General features: G+C 42.0%; 1 protein-coding gene across 2 annotated transcripts in view; it reads left to right on the forward strand.

Annotated features, from left to right (window-relative positions):
* Positions 1-2430: 2430 nt before the first annotated feature.
* Positions 2431-13768, forward strand: part of LOC112068330 (uncharacterized) — a 47450-nt gene continuing 36112 nt past the window's right edge. The window contains exon 1 of one of the 2 annotated variants that reach the window (XM_024135439.2): positions 2431-3078. In XM_024135439.2, the coding sequence (XP_023991207.1) occupies positions 3010-3078 (69 nt within the window). In that variant the 5' untranslated portion in view covers positions 2431-3009. The remainder of the gene's footprint in view (positions 3079-13768) is intronic. The other variant, XM_024135438.2, reaches the window with a different exon arrangement.

The raw sequence follows: 13768 nt of genomic DNA on the forward strand, positions 1-13768 counted from the left end.
CAGACCTGCTGTTTTCAATTCTCTAGAGACAGCAGGAGCGGTAGAGATACTCTGAATGATCGGCTATGAAAAGCCAGCTGACATTTACTCCTGAGGTGCTTACCTGTTGCACCCTCGACAACCACTGTGATTATTATTATTTGACCCTGCTGGTCATCTTTGAAAATTTGAACATCTTGGTCATGATCTGTTATAATCTCCACCCGTCACAGCCAGAAGAGGACTGGCCACCCCTCATAGCCTGGTTCCTCTCTAGCTTTCTTCCTAGGTTCTGGCCTTTCTAGGGAGATTTTCCTAGCCACCGTGCTTCTACACCTGCATTGCTTGCTGTTTGGGTTAGGGTTAGGGACATCGCAATGTTGTTTTTAGCTGTGTCTGTATTTTGAATGTTTTCAGTGTATTTTGAACACCCAAGAAAAATAATTGCACAAAAATAACAAAAAGTTAACTTGAGTTACATGTTTGAGTTACATGTTAAAAAGGATCCGTTCTTTACACTAGGCTTTACACTAGGCTTCTTCCATCTGTCACTGACCAACGTATGAAAAGAAATAGCTCAGAAATATTATTATTTGGTTACGTTTTACCACTTTTTCTCCCCAATTTCATGATATCCAATTGGAATAGGAAACACCGTACAGCTGGCAACCGAAGTCAGCGTGCATGCACCCGGCCACCATAAGGAGTTGCAAGAGCTTGATGGGACAAGGACATCCCAGCCGGCCAAACCCTCCCCTAAACCGGACGACGCTGGGCCAAATGTGCGCTGCCTCATGGGTCTCCTGGTCACGGCCGGCTGCAACACATCAAACCCGGATCTGTAGTGACGCCTCTCGCACTGCGAGTCAGTGCCTTAGACCGCTGAGCCACTCGGGAGGCCACTAGAAATAATTATTTCTAACACTCTTGAATCCCTATATTCATGTAGGCTAACGTGAAAGTGATATTTTCACATGTGGAGTTTTCTTACATGTGAATCTGCAAAAAAGGTGTTCACATATGAATGTTTTTCACATGGGAACTTTCAATTCCACATGTGAAAGTGAGATTTTCACATGTGAACGTTTTTAACATGTCAAACCACAAATTTCACATGTAACTGCATTTCAGATATGAGGTGAAAACATGTTTTTCTAAATGTAAAAATGCACTAGGCGGAAATTGCTACACCCTTTCCTGGTTGCTAATATTCTAATAGTTCGCCTAATATCACTTTAAGTGACAAAACAAGCAAGTATAGTGTAAAGATCATTGTACCATCTAAACCGCTGTGAAATATATTTTCCGAAACCAAAAATATTGTATTTTCAGCTGTTTGAAACTGTTGTACAAAACGAAAGTAAAAGACGCAAAACTAAAAAACGCACAGGAATAGCTTAAATAGAACAGATCCACTGCTTCTTAGACTTGCTTTCAATAAGAATGACATATCTATAACACACATTTCTTTGTGAATATGGTCAGGTCGCCCAAAAAGTTACATATTGCAGCTTTAATACATGTGAAATTTAAGCTCAACATGTGAAAACGGCATGTTTTTTTTGTAAGGGAGAGGATGATGTTATTGAAATACTATATTTCAATTATACCGGACTCTCTACCGGACTCTCTCTCTATCCTCCTCTTTCTCCCCCTCTCTCTCCCTGTCACTTCTCTGTCACCTACCCACATCTCACTCTCTCTAATTTAAGTTCAATTGTCTTTATTCGCATGACAAGAAACAAATCCAATGCTGTCAAAGCTAACACGTCACAGAACCGACCAGAAGCAACTCAAAGTTAAAGTAATAATATGAAGACTATTATAAGTGACATATACTTAACTCTCCCCCATCTTTCTTCTTTCCCTCCCTTCGATGCACTCACTCACTTACAGTAAATGCACAATATGGAATATTTTGTGCTATACAATGGTCATTCAATTTATGATATACCCATTGATTCCTGAAGAAACTAACTTATAAATGCCACATGGGCTTACTAAAACTGTATTACCCTATCATAACTCACAATATAAGTTTGTAATGATGCATTGTTCATATTTTGTGGTCTATTTTTCCATTGTCACGGTTTAATGAATAAATAAAGTGATATTCTATTCTATTTTAATTGTATTCTTTTTTATTCTATTCTAATACATTATATTATTTTATATTTAAAACTAAGTAGGCTATTTTATAGTTCAAATTCGAAACTTGACACACATCATCCTAATGACAGTTCCCAAATCTAAGTAACCCTATTGTTCCTCCAATAGATGAAAATTGGCTGAAATACATTACAGATTTAGGCCGTATATAAACACAAGGTTTATCGTTCCATGAAAACAAGATATGGCTTTAAGAAATAGGCAGTCACCCCTCCCTCTACAGAAAAAAACCGACATAATTCCGTGGAGAAGCCAATGAAAAAGCCGGATCCATAACGGAGAGAAGTAGTATGTCTGTTCTTGTAAACTAGCGTGCCATGTAGCCTACATTCGGCTGTGTGTATATGTGTGTGAGAGTGAGTGCTGTGTGCGTGTCTAAATGTGAGCAAGTTCAGTAAAAGTAACCTACATAGTTTGCGCGCTGTTCCTACAATTCTTTTTTGCAAAGCATTGGAGGAGAAAGTCGAAACTACTATAATGTATTAATTTGGGACATGGGAAACCAGCTACCAGGACTGGCTACGTCGCTACCAAGCTAAATGAACGCACAAGAAGTCGGTTTTAGTTCAAATTCGTTCTAATCCAGCCTGTCACAAATAACGGATTTGGTCGCTATCATGTCAAGATTTTGACCTGCACAGTAAATCTTCAACCTGATATCGGGGCTGATTCTTCTCTTCAACAGAAGTTGAGAGTGCCACCTTTGTGTGTGGTGTGTGCGTTCATGTGTAAATGTGTGCGACTGATGTGCGAACTGCTGTACATTCGCAATGAATGCACTGTAGTCGTCGCATGGCTTCACGCCAGTGTACATTTAGCAACAAGTTTAGTTTGGTGAAACCATATTCGTAAAATTTCAGGATGTTGAAGACTCTAACCAAGAAGCTAAGAAGACACTCACTCAACGAGATACATCCCTTTCAGTTCAAGGTAAGCATAATAGGTTCACAGTATTGTCGAATTTCCCCCRCCCRCCCCCCRKCKGRAACAGCGTCCCCCTGTCGAARTTACTCCCCCCCCCCACAGTAACATCCCTCCCAACATCCAAAAATATACATTGTAACAGTGTTAAGTGCTATTATAATAGTATCATTTAACTAAAATAAAGAATACAACAACCGCCGGTTGTGGGTTGATAGCCAATTGATTGCAGCAAAATTTTGTTATATTTTTGATTGCAGCAACATTTTGACCCTTCTATATTAATTAGTATCGCATTATGCAGAGTGTTTTTGCTAGGGCCTGTGGTTTTAGGTGAATGACTTGGTTACTTCGAAAGACTGCAACCACACACACCTGAAACAGCATATCAATTATGTGGGCTGTACAGTATTTTTGCTCCTACTTCAAATCAGGCATTTAACGTTCAAAGAAATTTGCTAGACACATACTATGCAAACAATTGCACACACAGGTGTGTGTGTGTGTATATATATATATATATATATATACAGTTGAAGTCGGAAGTTTACATACACTTTGTTTGGAGTCATTAAAACTCATTTTTCAACCACTCCACAAATGTCTTGTTAACAAACTATAGTTTTGGCAGGTCGGTTAGGACATCTACTTTGTGCATGACACAAGTTTTTTTTCCAACAATTGTTTACAAACAGATTATTTCACTTATAATTCACTGTATCACAATTCCAGTGGGTCAGAAGTTTACATACACTAAGTTGACTGTGCCTTTAAAGAGCTTTGAAAATTCCAGAAAATTATGTCATTGCTTTAGAATCTTCTGATAGGCTAATTTACATTATTTGAGTCAATTGGAGGTGTACCTGTGGATGTATTTCAAAGCACACCCCTATCCACATCGATGGGACAGTAGTGGAGAAGGTGGGAAGTGTCAAGTTCCTCGGCGTACACATCACTGACAATCTGAAATGGTCCACCCACACAGTGTGGTGAAGAAGGCACAACAGCGCCTCTTCAACCTCAGGAGGCTGAAGAAATTTGGCTTGTCTCCAAAAACACTCACAAACGTTTACAGATGCATAATCAAGAGCATCCTTTCGGGCTGTATCACCACCTGGTACGACAACTGCTCCGCCCACAACTGTAAGGCTCACCAGAGGGTAGTGAGTTCTCCACAACGCATCACCGGGGGCAACCTACCTGCCCTCCAGGACACCTACACCACCTGATGTCACAGGAAGTCCAAAAAGATCATTAAGGACAACAACCACCCGAGCCACTGCTTGCTCACCCCGCTATCATCCAGAAGGTGATCAGTACAGGTGCATCAAAGCTGGGACCGAGAGACTGAAAAACAGCTATCTCAAGGCCATCAGACTGTTAAACAGCCATCACTAACATTGAGTGGCTGCTGCCAACATACTGACTCAAATCTCTAGCCACTTAATTATTAAAAATTGGATGTAATAAATGTATCACTAGTCACTTTAAACAATGCCACTTTATATAATGTTTACATACCCTACATTACTCATCTTATGTATATGCTGTACTCTATACCATCTACTGCATCTTGCCTATGCTGTTCGGCCATCGTTCATCCATATATTTATATGTACATATTCTATTCATTCCTTTACACTTGTGTGTATAAGGTAGTTGTTGTGAAATTGTTAGATTACTTGTTAGATATTACTGCACGGTCGGAATTAAAAGCACAAGCATTTCGATACACATGGTTAGCAGATGTTAATGCGAGTGTATGTGACCAATAAAATTTTATTTTATTTGAGTCCTTCAAAAATACTCCAAACAAATGAAATAGTTGCAGGAAATGTAATTGGCTTTTCCAAACACTGAGGTTAAAGAGGATATGAACACTGTTTCCAGAGAAGTGATATATTATTTGGTATCTGGAAGTGTGACCAGTCAGATTCAGTAAAACTCATGTTCTATTACTGAGTGGGATTTATTTTAATTGCATTGGATGAAACTCTACTTCTTGTCACTCAAATTTTAATTCTACATCCTTTGGGGTGTGGCCAATTGAATTTAAACTCATTCTGAATTGAGCCCAAAACCTGGTAGCAACCAGCTCCTACTTCATGGTTGAATGGCAGCCATTCTGTGCCACCATTGCACATTTTGAATGGTCTGGAGGAGCCCCCCCCCCCCCCCGAAATATCACATTACATAAGTATTCAGACCCTTTACTCAGTACTTTGTTGAATCACCTTTTCACAGCGACTACAACCTCGAGTCTTCTTGGGTATGGCGATACAATTCTTCTCTGCAGATCCTCTCAAGCTCTGTCAGGTTGGATGGGGAGCGTCGCTGCACAGCTATTTTCAGGTCTCTCCAGAGCCCAGATTCAAGTCCGGGCTCTGGCTGGGCCACTCAAGGACATTCAGATACTTGTCCCGAAGCCACTCCTATGTTGTTTTGGCTGTGTGCTTAGGGTTGTTGTCCTGTTGGAAGGTGAACCTTTGCCCCAGTCTGAGGTCTTGAGCGCTCTGGAGCAGGTTTTCATCAAGGCTCTCTGTACTTTGCTCAGTTCATATTTCCCTCGATCCTGACTAGTCTCTGTGTGTCTGCTGCTGAAACACATCCACACAGCATGATGCTGCCACCACCATGCTTCACCGTAGGGATGGTGCAAGGTTTCCTCCAGACGTGACGGTTGGCATTCAGGCCAAAGAGTTCAATCTTGGTTTCATCAGACCAGAGAATCTTGTTTCTCATGGTCAGAGTCCTTTAGTTTCCTTTTGGCAATGTAAGCCACTTCTCAGTAAAAGGCACTACTGGCCACTACCATAAAGGCCTGGTTGGTGGAGTACTACAGAGATGGTTGTCCTTCTGGAAGGTTCTCCCTTCTTTACAGAGGAGCTCTGTCAGTGACCATCATGTTCTGGTCACCTCCCTGACCAAGGCCCTAATCCCGCCATTGCTCCGTTTGGCCAGGTTGGCCAGCTCTAGGGAGAGTCTTGGTGGTTCCAAACCTATTCCATTTAAGAACGATGGAGGCCACTGTGTTCTTGGGGACCTTCAATGCTGCAGAAATGTTTTGATACCTTTCCCCAGATATGTGCCTCGACACAATCCTGCCACGGAGCTCTACGGACAATTCCTTCTACCTCATAGCTTGGTTTTTCCTCTGACATGCACTGTCAACTGTGGGACTTGATGTAGACAGGTGTGTGTGCCTTTCCAAATCATGTCCAATAAATTTAATTCACCCAGGTAGACTCCAATCAAGTTGCAGAAACATCTCAAGGATGTTGTCTAGCTGCACTCCTAGTAGTTTGGTTTCTGCCAATTTGTACCCCCCCCCAATACATAATTGTATCCCATGCTGTGTTGGCCTTTTCCTGGTGGAACAGACCAACATAACTTTGGTTTTCTTGGTGTTTAAAAAAAAGTTTGTTCCTGCAAACACACTTCCAGATATTTTCCAAATGTACTTGAAGCGCTTGCTGTACCTGTTGAACTGATTGTCTTGTTCTATAAATTGTAGTATCCTCTGCATATATAGTAGCTGGAGTTCCAAAAATAGGTGGACTGTTTCCTGTCAGTTAGATATGACTGTACCCAATTCAATGCTACCTCCTTAAAACCATAATACAATACTTTTGTCAATTATTTTATGATCCACTAAATCAAATGCTGCACTAAAATCTAAAAACAGTACACCCACAAACCTACCATTATCCTTAGCATTGAGCCACTGGTCAGTCATGTCAACCAATGCAGTGGTAGTGGAATGTTTTTTGGGATAAGCATGCTGATTGGCTGTAATCAGATCATTCTTTTCCATGTACTCAGGTATTTGTCTACTCACAATAGCCTCCAATATCTTAATGAGTGAAGGTTGACTATTGGCAGGAGTAATGGGTTCTTTGCTGTCTTTTGGGATAGGACACAGTTTAGCATGCTTCCATATATTTGCAAACGTCCCCTTTTCCAGTGACCAATTAAATATGTATTTCAGTGGAGCTGCAATCTGGGGAGCAGCATAGAAAGTAAACAATTGTCCATAAGATCATAACCTGTAGATTTACCATAGGGTAATTACTTCAATAGGTTTAACATTATTTATAGACTAAAATAACAGTTTTTTTTGCTCATATGATCATCAATCCATTGGACAATGGCTTGTTTAGAAGAATGGGTGTTTACAGTATCGCTCAGTAAATACATTATCTTTGTAAAAAAAAATCTGCAAAATGATTAGCAATGTCAGCTGGTTTTGTTATTGTTCTCCCACCAACCTCTCTATTTGATGGGCATGATGTAATATATGTACTAAGTAAGCCCTTCACAGTATTCCATATTATTTTACATATTACATTTTATAATCAATATAAGCATTTTTGCAAAATGTATATTTCTTACGATTTAATTTAACTGCATAATTACGTAGTGTTATTTAATTCTATTAATCAATTTCTGTTTTAGATTTGGCTGCTAAGACTTTTGCCATATTTCTTTGAGAAAATGCCTCACCCAGTTCATCATCAATCCATGGAGATGGACGAGCCCCAACAGTACTCTTTCTTACTGGGGCATGATGGTCCATTACCTCAGTGAGCAAATCAATAAAACATTCTGTAGCGTGATTTAAATCCTCCTCTAGATTAATCAGCTCCCAGGGTACAGGAGTCAAATCATTTTGAAATAGCTCATGATTAAATGTTCTGAATTTTCTCTTGACCACAATCCTTGGGGGTTTCTTTGGAACCTTGGTGTTCATGGTTATGGTCACAATATTATGGTCTGTCCAGCCCCTGGCTTTGATCTGTCTTTTTAAGCATTACAATGGTATATTAGAGAACATCAGATCAATGCATGTGTCTGAACGGTGACCCAACTTAGTTGATGATCTAGTAGTGTCATTAACCATATGCCGAGAACTGTGGTTTGAAACAAATCTCATCAATTTAGTTATTTTAATTATGATCATTCCAATTTATTTTAAAATCATCCAAGATAAATACATCTATTTTACAATATGTGGCCTGGTCAAACCCAGTGCATAAGTCATCCAGATAGGACACTTTAGAGCTAGGAGGTCTATACACACATCCCACCAATATGGGTGCCTAGTGATGCAGATGTGCTTGAGCCCATAGTGCCTCTATTTGACATTAAGGTCATCCCTCCTCTTAAAAGGTTTCTGATTCTGAATGTACAGTGCTGCACCCCCACTATTCCTGTCCCTTCTAAGTAGACTATCATGAATCTTCTTTTGCCAATCATTTACAGATGCATCTAAATGCGTTTCGGTCAAAGCTAAAATATGAATATTATTTAAGTTGACCAAGTTTAAAAACCTCATGTATTTTGTTAGGAAGGCTACTACATACATTAACCTGAGCTATATGCAGCCCTTTCCTTACATTTACATTTAAGTCATTTAGCAGACGCTCTTATCCAGAGCGACTTACAAATTGGAAAGTTCATACATATTCATCCTGGTCCCCCCCGGTGGGGAATGAACCCACAACCCTGGCGTTGCAAGCGCCATGCTCTACCAACTGAGCCACACGGGACCTTGTCAAGTGGAGATCAATAGTGCATGTATTCATTATAGTTGAAGTTGTCAATGATACACACACACACACACACACACACACACAGATTTGAACATTGAATTAAAATAGCCAGGGAGTTAGTCTGGAGTCCTGATACAGTTGCCCGTTGATGTAAAGTTTATCCATCACCATGGAGACTCGTTGATTTAGGCAATGCTTTTCCATCATGATGGGATATTTCTCCTTTCATTGATCTCCGTGGGGAAGTGATCATTAATTCCATAATTTGTGTTTCTGAGTTCTCTGCCACTGCTTTTCACTATTTTCCTTTTGCTTAAAAATTTCAAAACATGCAATAATAGCCCGTGGCCTATTCCCAGAGGCCTTACCCATTCTATGGACTCTGGAGAAAGTGACATTACGCACAACATATGTGGGCAGTTTCAGTTGAGTTGACAAAGTCTCAGACGGTGTCCTCACAGCTTCTGCTGTTGTCATTCTCCGGTATCCCTGAAAAGATTAGATTGTCCCGCATTGATCGACACTGTACATCAAGCAAGGTTTCTTTTAGTTGTTTGTTCTCCCTTTGCACCACCTCCACCTTGCATGAATAGAGTCTACAGTACCTTTCAGTTCCGTGTTCTCTTTTCTTAGATCAATCTGACTGGCTGAATTCTAGACCGGCACATAATGCATTGATGCCCTCTCAAGTTTGGCAAGCCTTTCATTGATGGGTTTTAACAAGTCAACATCCATATCAGTAAACCTCTCGCCAACTCTACATGCGCGCCTTCTTGCTTGGGGATGGTTTAGTGACATCTTTGATACTGCTTGGCCAACTTGGCTTTGGTTTGTTTAGTTGATTGGGTTTATTGTCCTTAACAGTGCTTGAATCCTACGAAACCAGTGATATTTCTTTGAGCTCGTAAGTATCTCTTGTCAATGAATCGTTCAAGCTCTTCAATGGATTCTGAATCATCCAGCGTGTTTGCAAGCAGAGTAAAACACATAACAAAACAACAGATGTATCTTTCCGGACCTGTACTGGCTGTCAGATACATGCAATATACACTGCTCAAAAAAATAAAGGGAACACTAAAATAACACATCCTAGATCTGAATAAATGAAATATTCTTATTAAATATTTTTTTCTTTACATAGTTGAATGTGCTGACAACAAAATCACACAAAAATTATCAATGGGAATCAAATTTATCAACCCATGGAGGTCAGGATTTGGAGTCACACTCAAAATTAAAGTGGAAAACCACACTACAGGCTGATCCAACTTTGATGTAATGTCCTTAAAACAAGTCAAAATGAGGCTCAGTAGTGTGTGTGGCCTCCACATGCCTGTATGACCTCCCTACAACGCCTGGGCATGCTCCTGATGAGGTGGCGGATGGTCTCCTGAGGGATCTCCTCCCAGACCTGGATTAAAGCATCCAGGTCTGACATGATGTCCCAGATGTGCTCAATTGGATTCAGGTCTGGGGAACGGGCGGGCCAGTCCATAGCATCCAGCCAGAGTTGGGTCCTTCAACAGTTGGAATTTTTATTCACCCGTAACCTGCATTCAGAATGACTGACAGGGTTAGGAACATTGCTCTTCTTCTTATGTGGCGTTTTAGGGCGGACTACACCAGAAACATGTATTGCCGTCCTCTACTGGATGCTGAAAAAAGTGGAAAATCCAAAACGGAAAAGGGAATTAAACAAAAACGTTTAATCAACTCAAACATCCGAATAACAAAACAAAAACAAAAAAACATAAATCCTTCAGATCCGGTAACCTGAGAGGACAGAACTGCTGCTCCAATCAATACGCCATGGAGCTCCTCACCCGTTACATCCTTCATTCCCAAGAAGCGTTCAGATACAGTGATATCGATCTTTGAGTTCTCATCCACTCCTACAGTGCAGTTTATCAACATAGCAATAAATGTACTTTACAACGGTATATGGATCCTGCACCTTGCGAATAGCACCCACAGCACTGGTCTGCTGTGACTCCACGGCAACCGAACCCTTACAGCACAATCAGGGATCTCATGCTTCCCACCACCACATCATAATCTTCCGCAGCCAAATAATCACTCAGGCCATACTCTCTCCAAACACTTGACACCTGCCCAAACGCCTTGCAGTTGGAACACTCGAGTAACCTGAGGACAAATGCCCTCACAGAGTAACTCACCCATCTTGACATGTGTAGGGAGCGACTCATCAAAAAACAGCAACACAGATGTACACTCTTCTCTCCATTGAACATAAGCATCAATTGTCGACCCCCAATAACTCTGGGAATTTTCATCTTGATATTCTCAGCACCAACTTCCAAAGAGACTCCAGAAATCACACCCTTTATTGTTGCCCTGCTCCTAAAATCCAAGACAGTAACCGCTTTCTCCTTGATTCTGTTGAGGCACAATGCGTGCTCCTTATGTTCTGCCGACACAAAAAAAACTGCAAAATTCCACTTCTGGTCACCCTCCAGATTCCACAGTACCCAAAACGCTCTTCACCATCTTGCCAATATCAAACGGATCTCCCAGGTACATCTTCTTATCCTCAAGCCGCACTCCTACTACAAATTGTGAAGTAGTTGAGCCATGAGTAGTAGGCTTACTAGACAGCATTCTAATTTGCGATTCTAGCTCTCTGTAGTCCATCCAGTGTTCTCACCATTTTCAAGCTCATCTTTGCTAGAGCCGTCAGTCATACTCAGTATCAGCTTGCACCATTCTCATGCCACCTTCATGCTCCCATGTCACCGTCTTGAATTCCTCACAGCCATTGGCCTCTGCATGCAGTTAGAAACATAGTGTGGAGCACAGGTGGAAATTATAGGCAATTAGCAAGACACCCCCAATAAAGGACTGGTTCTGCAGGTGGTGACCACGGACCACTTCTCAGTTGCTATGCTTCCTGGCTGATGTTTTGGTCACTTTTGAATGCTGGCGGTGCTTTCACTCTAGTGGTAGCATGAGACGGAGTCTACAACCCACACAAGTGGCTCAGGTAGTGCAGCTCATCCAGGATGGACATCAATGCGAGCTGTGGCAAGAAGGTTTGCCGTGTCTTGTCAGCGTAGTGTCCAGAGCATGGAGGCGCTACCAGAGACAGGCCAGTACATCAGGAGACGTGGAGGAGGCCGTAGGAGGGCAACAACCCAGCAGTAGGACCGCTACCTCCGCCTTTGTGCAAGGAGGAGCAGGATGAGCACTGCCAGAGCCCTGCAAAATGACCTCCAGCAGGCCACAAATGTGCATGTGTCTGCTCAAACGGTCAGAAACAGACTCCATGAGGGTGGTATGAGGGCCCGACGTCCACAGGTGGGGGTTTTGCTTACAGCCCAACACCGTGCAGGACGTTTGGCATTTGCCAGAGAACACAAGATTGGCAAATTCGCCACTGGCGCCCTGTGCTCTTCACAGATGAAAGAGGTTCACACTGAGCACATGTGACAGACGTGACAGAGTCTGGAGACCGTGGAGAACGTTCTGCTGCCTGCAACATCCTCCAGCATGACCGGTTTGGCGGTGGGTCAGTCATGGTGTGGGGTGGCATTTCTTTGGGGGCCGCACAAGCCCTCCATGTGCTCACCAGAGGTAGCCTGACTGCCATTAGGTACCGAGATGAGATCCTCAGACCCCTTGTGAGACCATATGCTGGTGCGGTTGGCCTCGGGTTCCTCCTAATGCAAGACAATGCTAGACCTCATGTGGCTGGAGTGTGTCGCAGTTCCTGCAGAGGAAGGCATTGATGCTATGGACTGGCCCGCCCGTTCCCCAGACCTGAATCCAATTGAGCACATCTGGGACATCATGTCTCGCTCCATCCACCAACGCCACGTTGCACCACAGACTGTCCAGGAGTTGCGGATGCTTTAGTCCAGGTCTGGGAGGAGATCCCTCAGGAGACCATCCGCCACCTCATCAGAGCATGCCCAGGCGTTGTAGGGAGGTCATACAGGCATGTGGAGGCCACACACACTACTGAGCCTCATTTTGACTTGTTTTAAGGACATTACATCAAAGTTGGATCAGCCTGTAGTGTGGTTTCCACTTTAATTTTGAGTGTGACTCCAAATCCTGACCTCCATGGTTGATAAATTTGATTCCCATTGATAATTTTTGTGTGATTTTGTTGTCAGCACATTCAACCTATGTAAAGAAAAAAATATTTAATAAGAATATTTCATTTATTCAGATCTAGGATGTGTTATTTTAGTGTTCCCTTTATTTTTTTGAGCAGTGTATATTGCTGTATCTGACAGCAGTACAGGTCCGGAAAGATACATCTGTTGTTTTGTTATGTGTTTCCTCTGCTTGCAAACACGCTGGATGATTCAGAATCCATTGAAGAGCTTGAACGATTCATTGACAAGAGATACTTACGAGCTCAAAGAAATAACACTGGTTTCGTAGGATTCAAGCACTGTTAAGGACAATAAACCCAATCAACTAAACAAACCAAAGCAAGTTGGCCAAGCAGTATCAAAGATGTCACTAAACCATCCCCAAGCAAGAAGGCGCGCATGTAGAGTTGGCGAGAGGTTTACTGATATGGATGTTGACTTGTTAAAACCCATCAATGAAAGGCTTGCCCAAACTTGAGAGGGCATCAATGCATTATGTGCCGGTCTAGAATTCAGCCAGTCAGATTGATCTAAGAAAAGAGAACACGGAACTGAAAGGTACTGAGACTCTATTCATGCAAGGTGGAGGTGGTGCAAAGGGAGAACAAACAACTAAAAGAAACCTGCTTGATGTACAGTGTCGATCAATGCGGGACAATCTAACTTTTCAGGGATACCGGAGAATGACAACAGCAGAAGCTGTGAGGACACCGTCTGAGATTTGTCAACTCAACTGAAAACTGCCCACATATGTTGTGCGTAATGTCACTTTCTCCAGAGTCCATAGAATGGGTAAGGCCTCTGGGAATAGGCCACGGGCTATTATGCATGTTTGAAATTTTTAAGCAAAAGGAAAATAGTGAAAAGCATGGGCAGAGAACTCAGAACACAAATTATGGAATTAATGATCACTTCCCCACGGAGATCATGAAGGAAATATCCCATCATGATGGAAAAGCATTGCTAAATTCAACGAGTCTCATTGTAGGATAGATAGATCAAACTAAAAACCACATCAAAAAACGG

This window comes from Salvelinus sp. IW2-2015, unplaced genomic scaffold (genome assembly GCF_002910315.2).
Source record: "Salvelinus sp. IW2-2015 unplaced genomic scaffold, ASM291031v2 Un_scaffold451, whole genome shotgun sequence".
Taxonomy (NCBI): Eukaryota; Metazoa; Chordata; class Actinopteri; order Salmoniformes; family Salmonidae; genus Salvelinus; species Salvelinus sp. IW2-2015.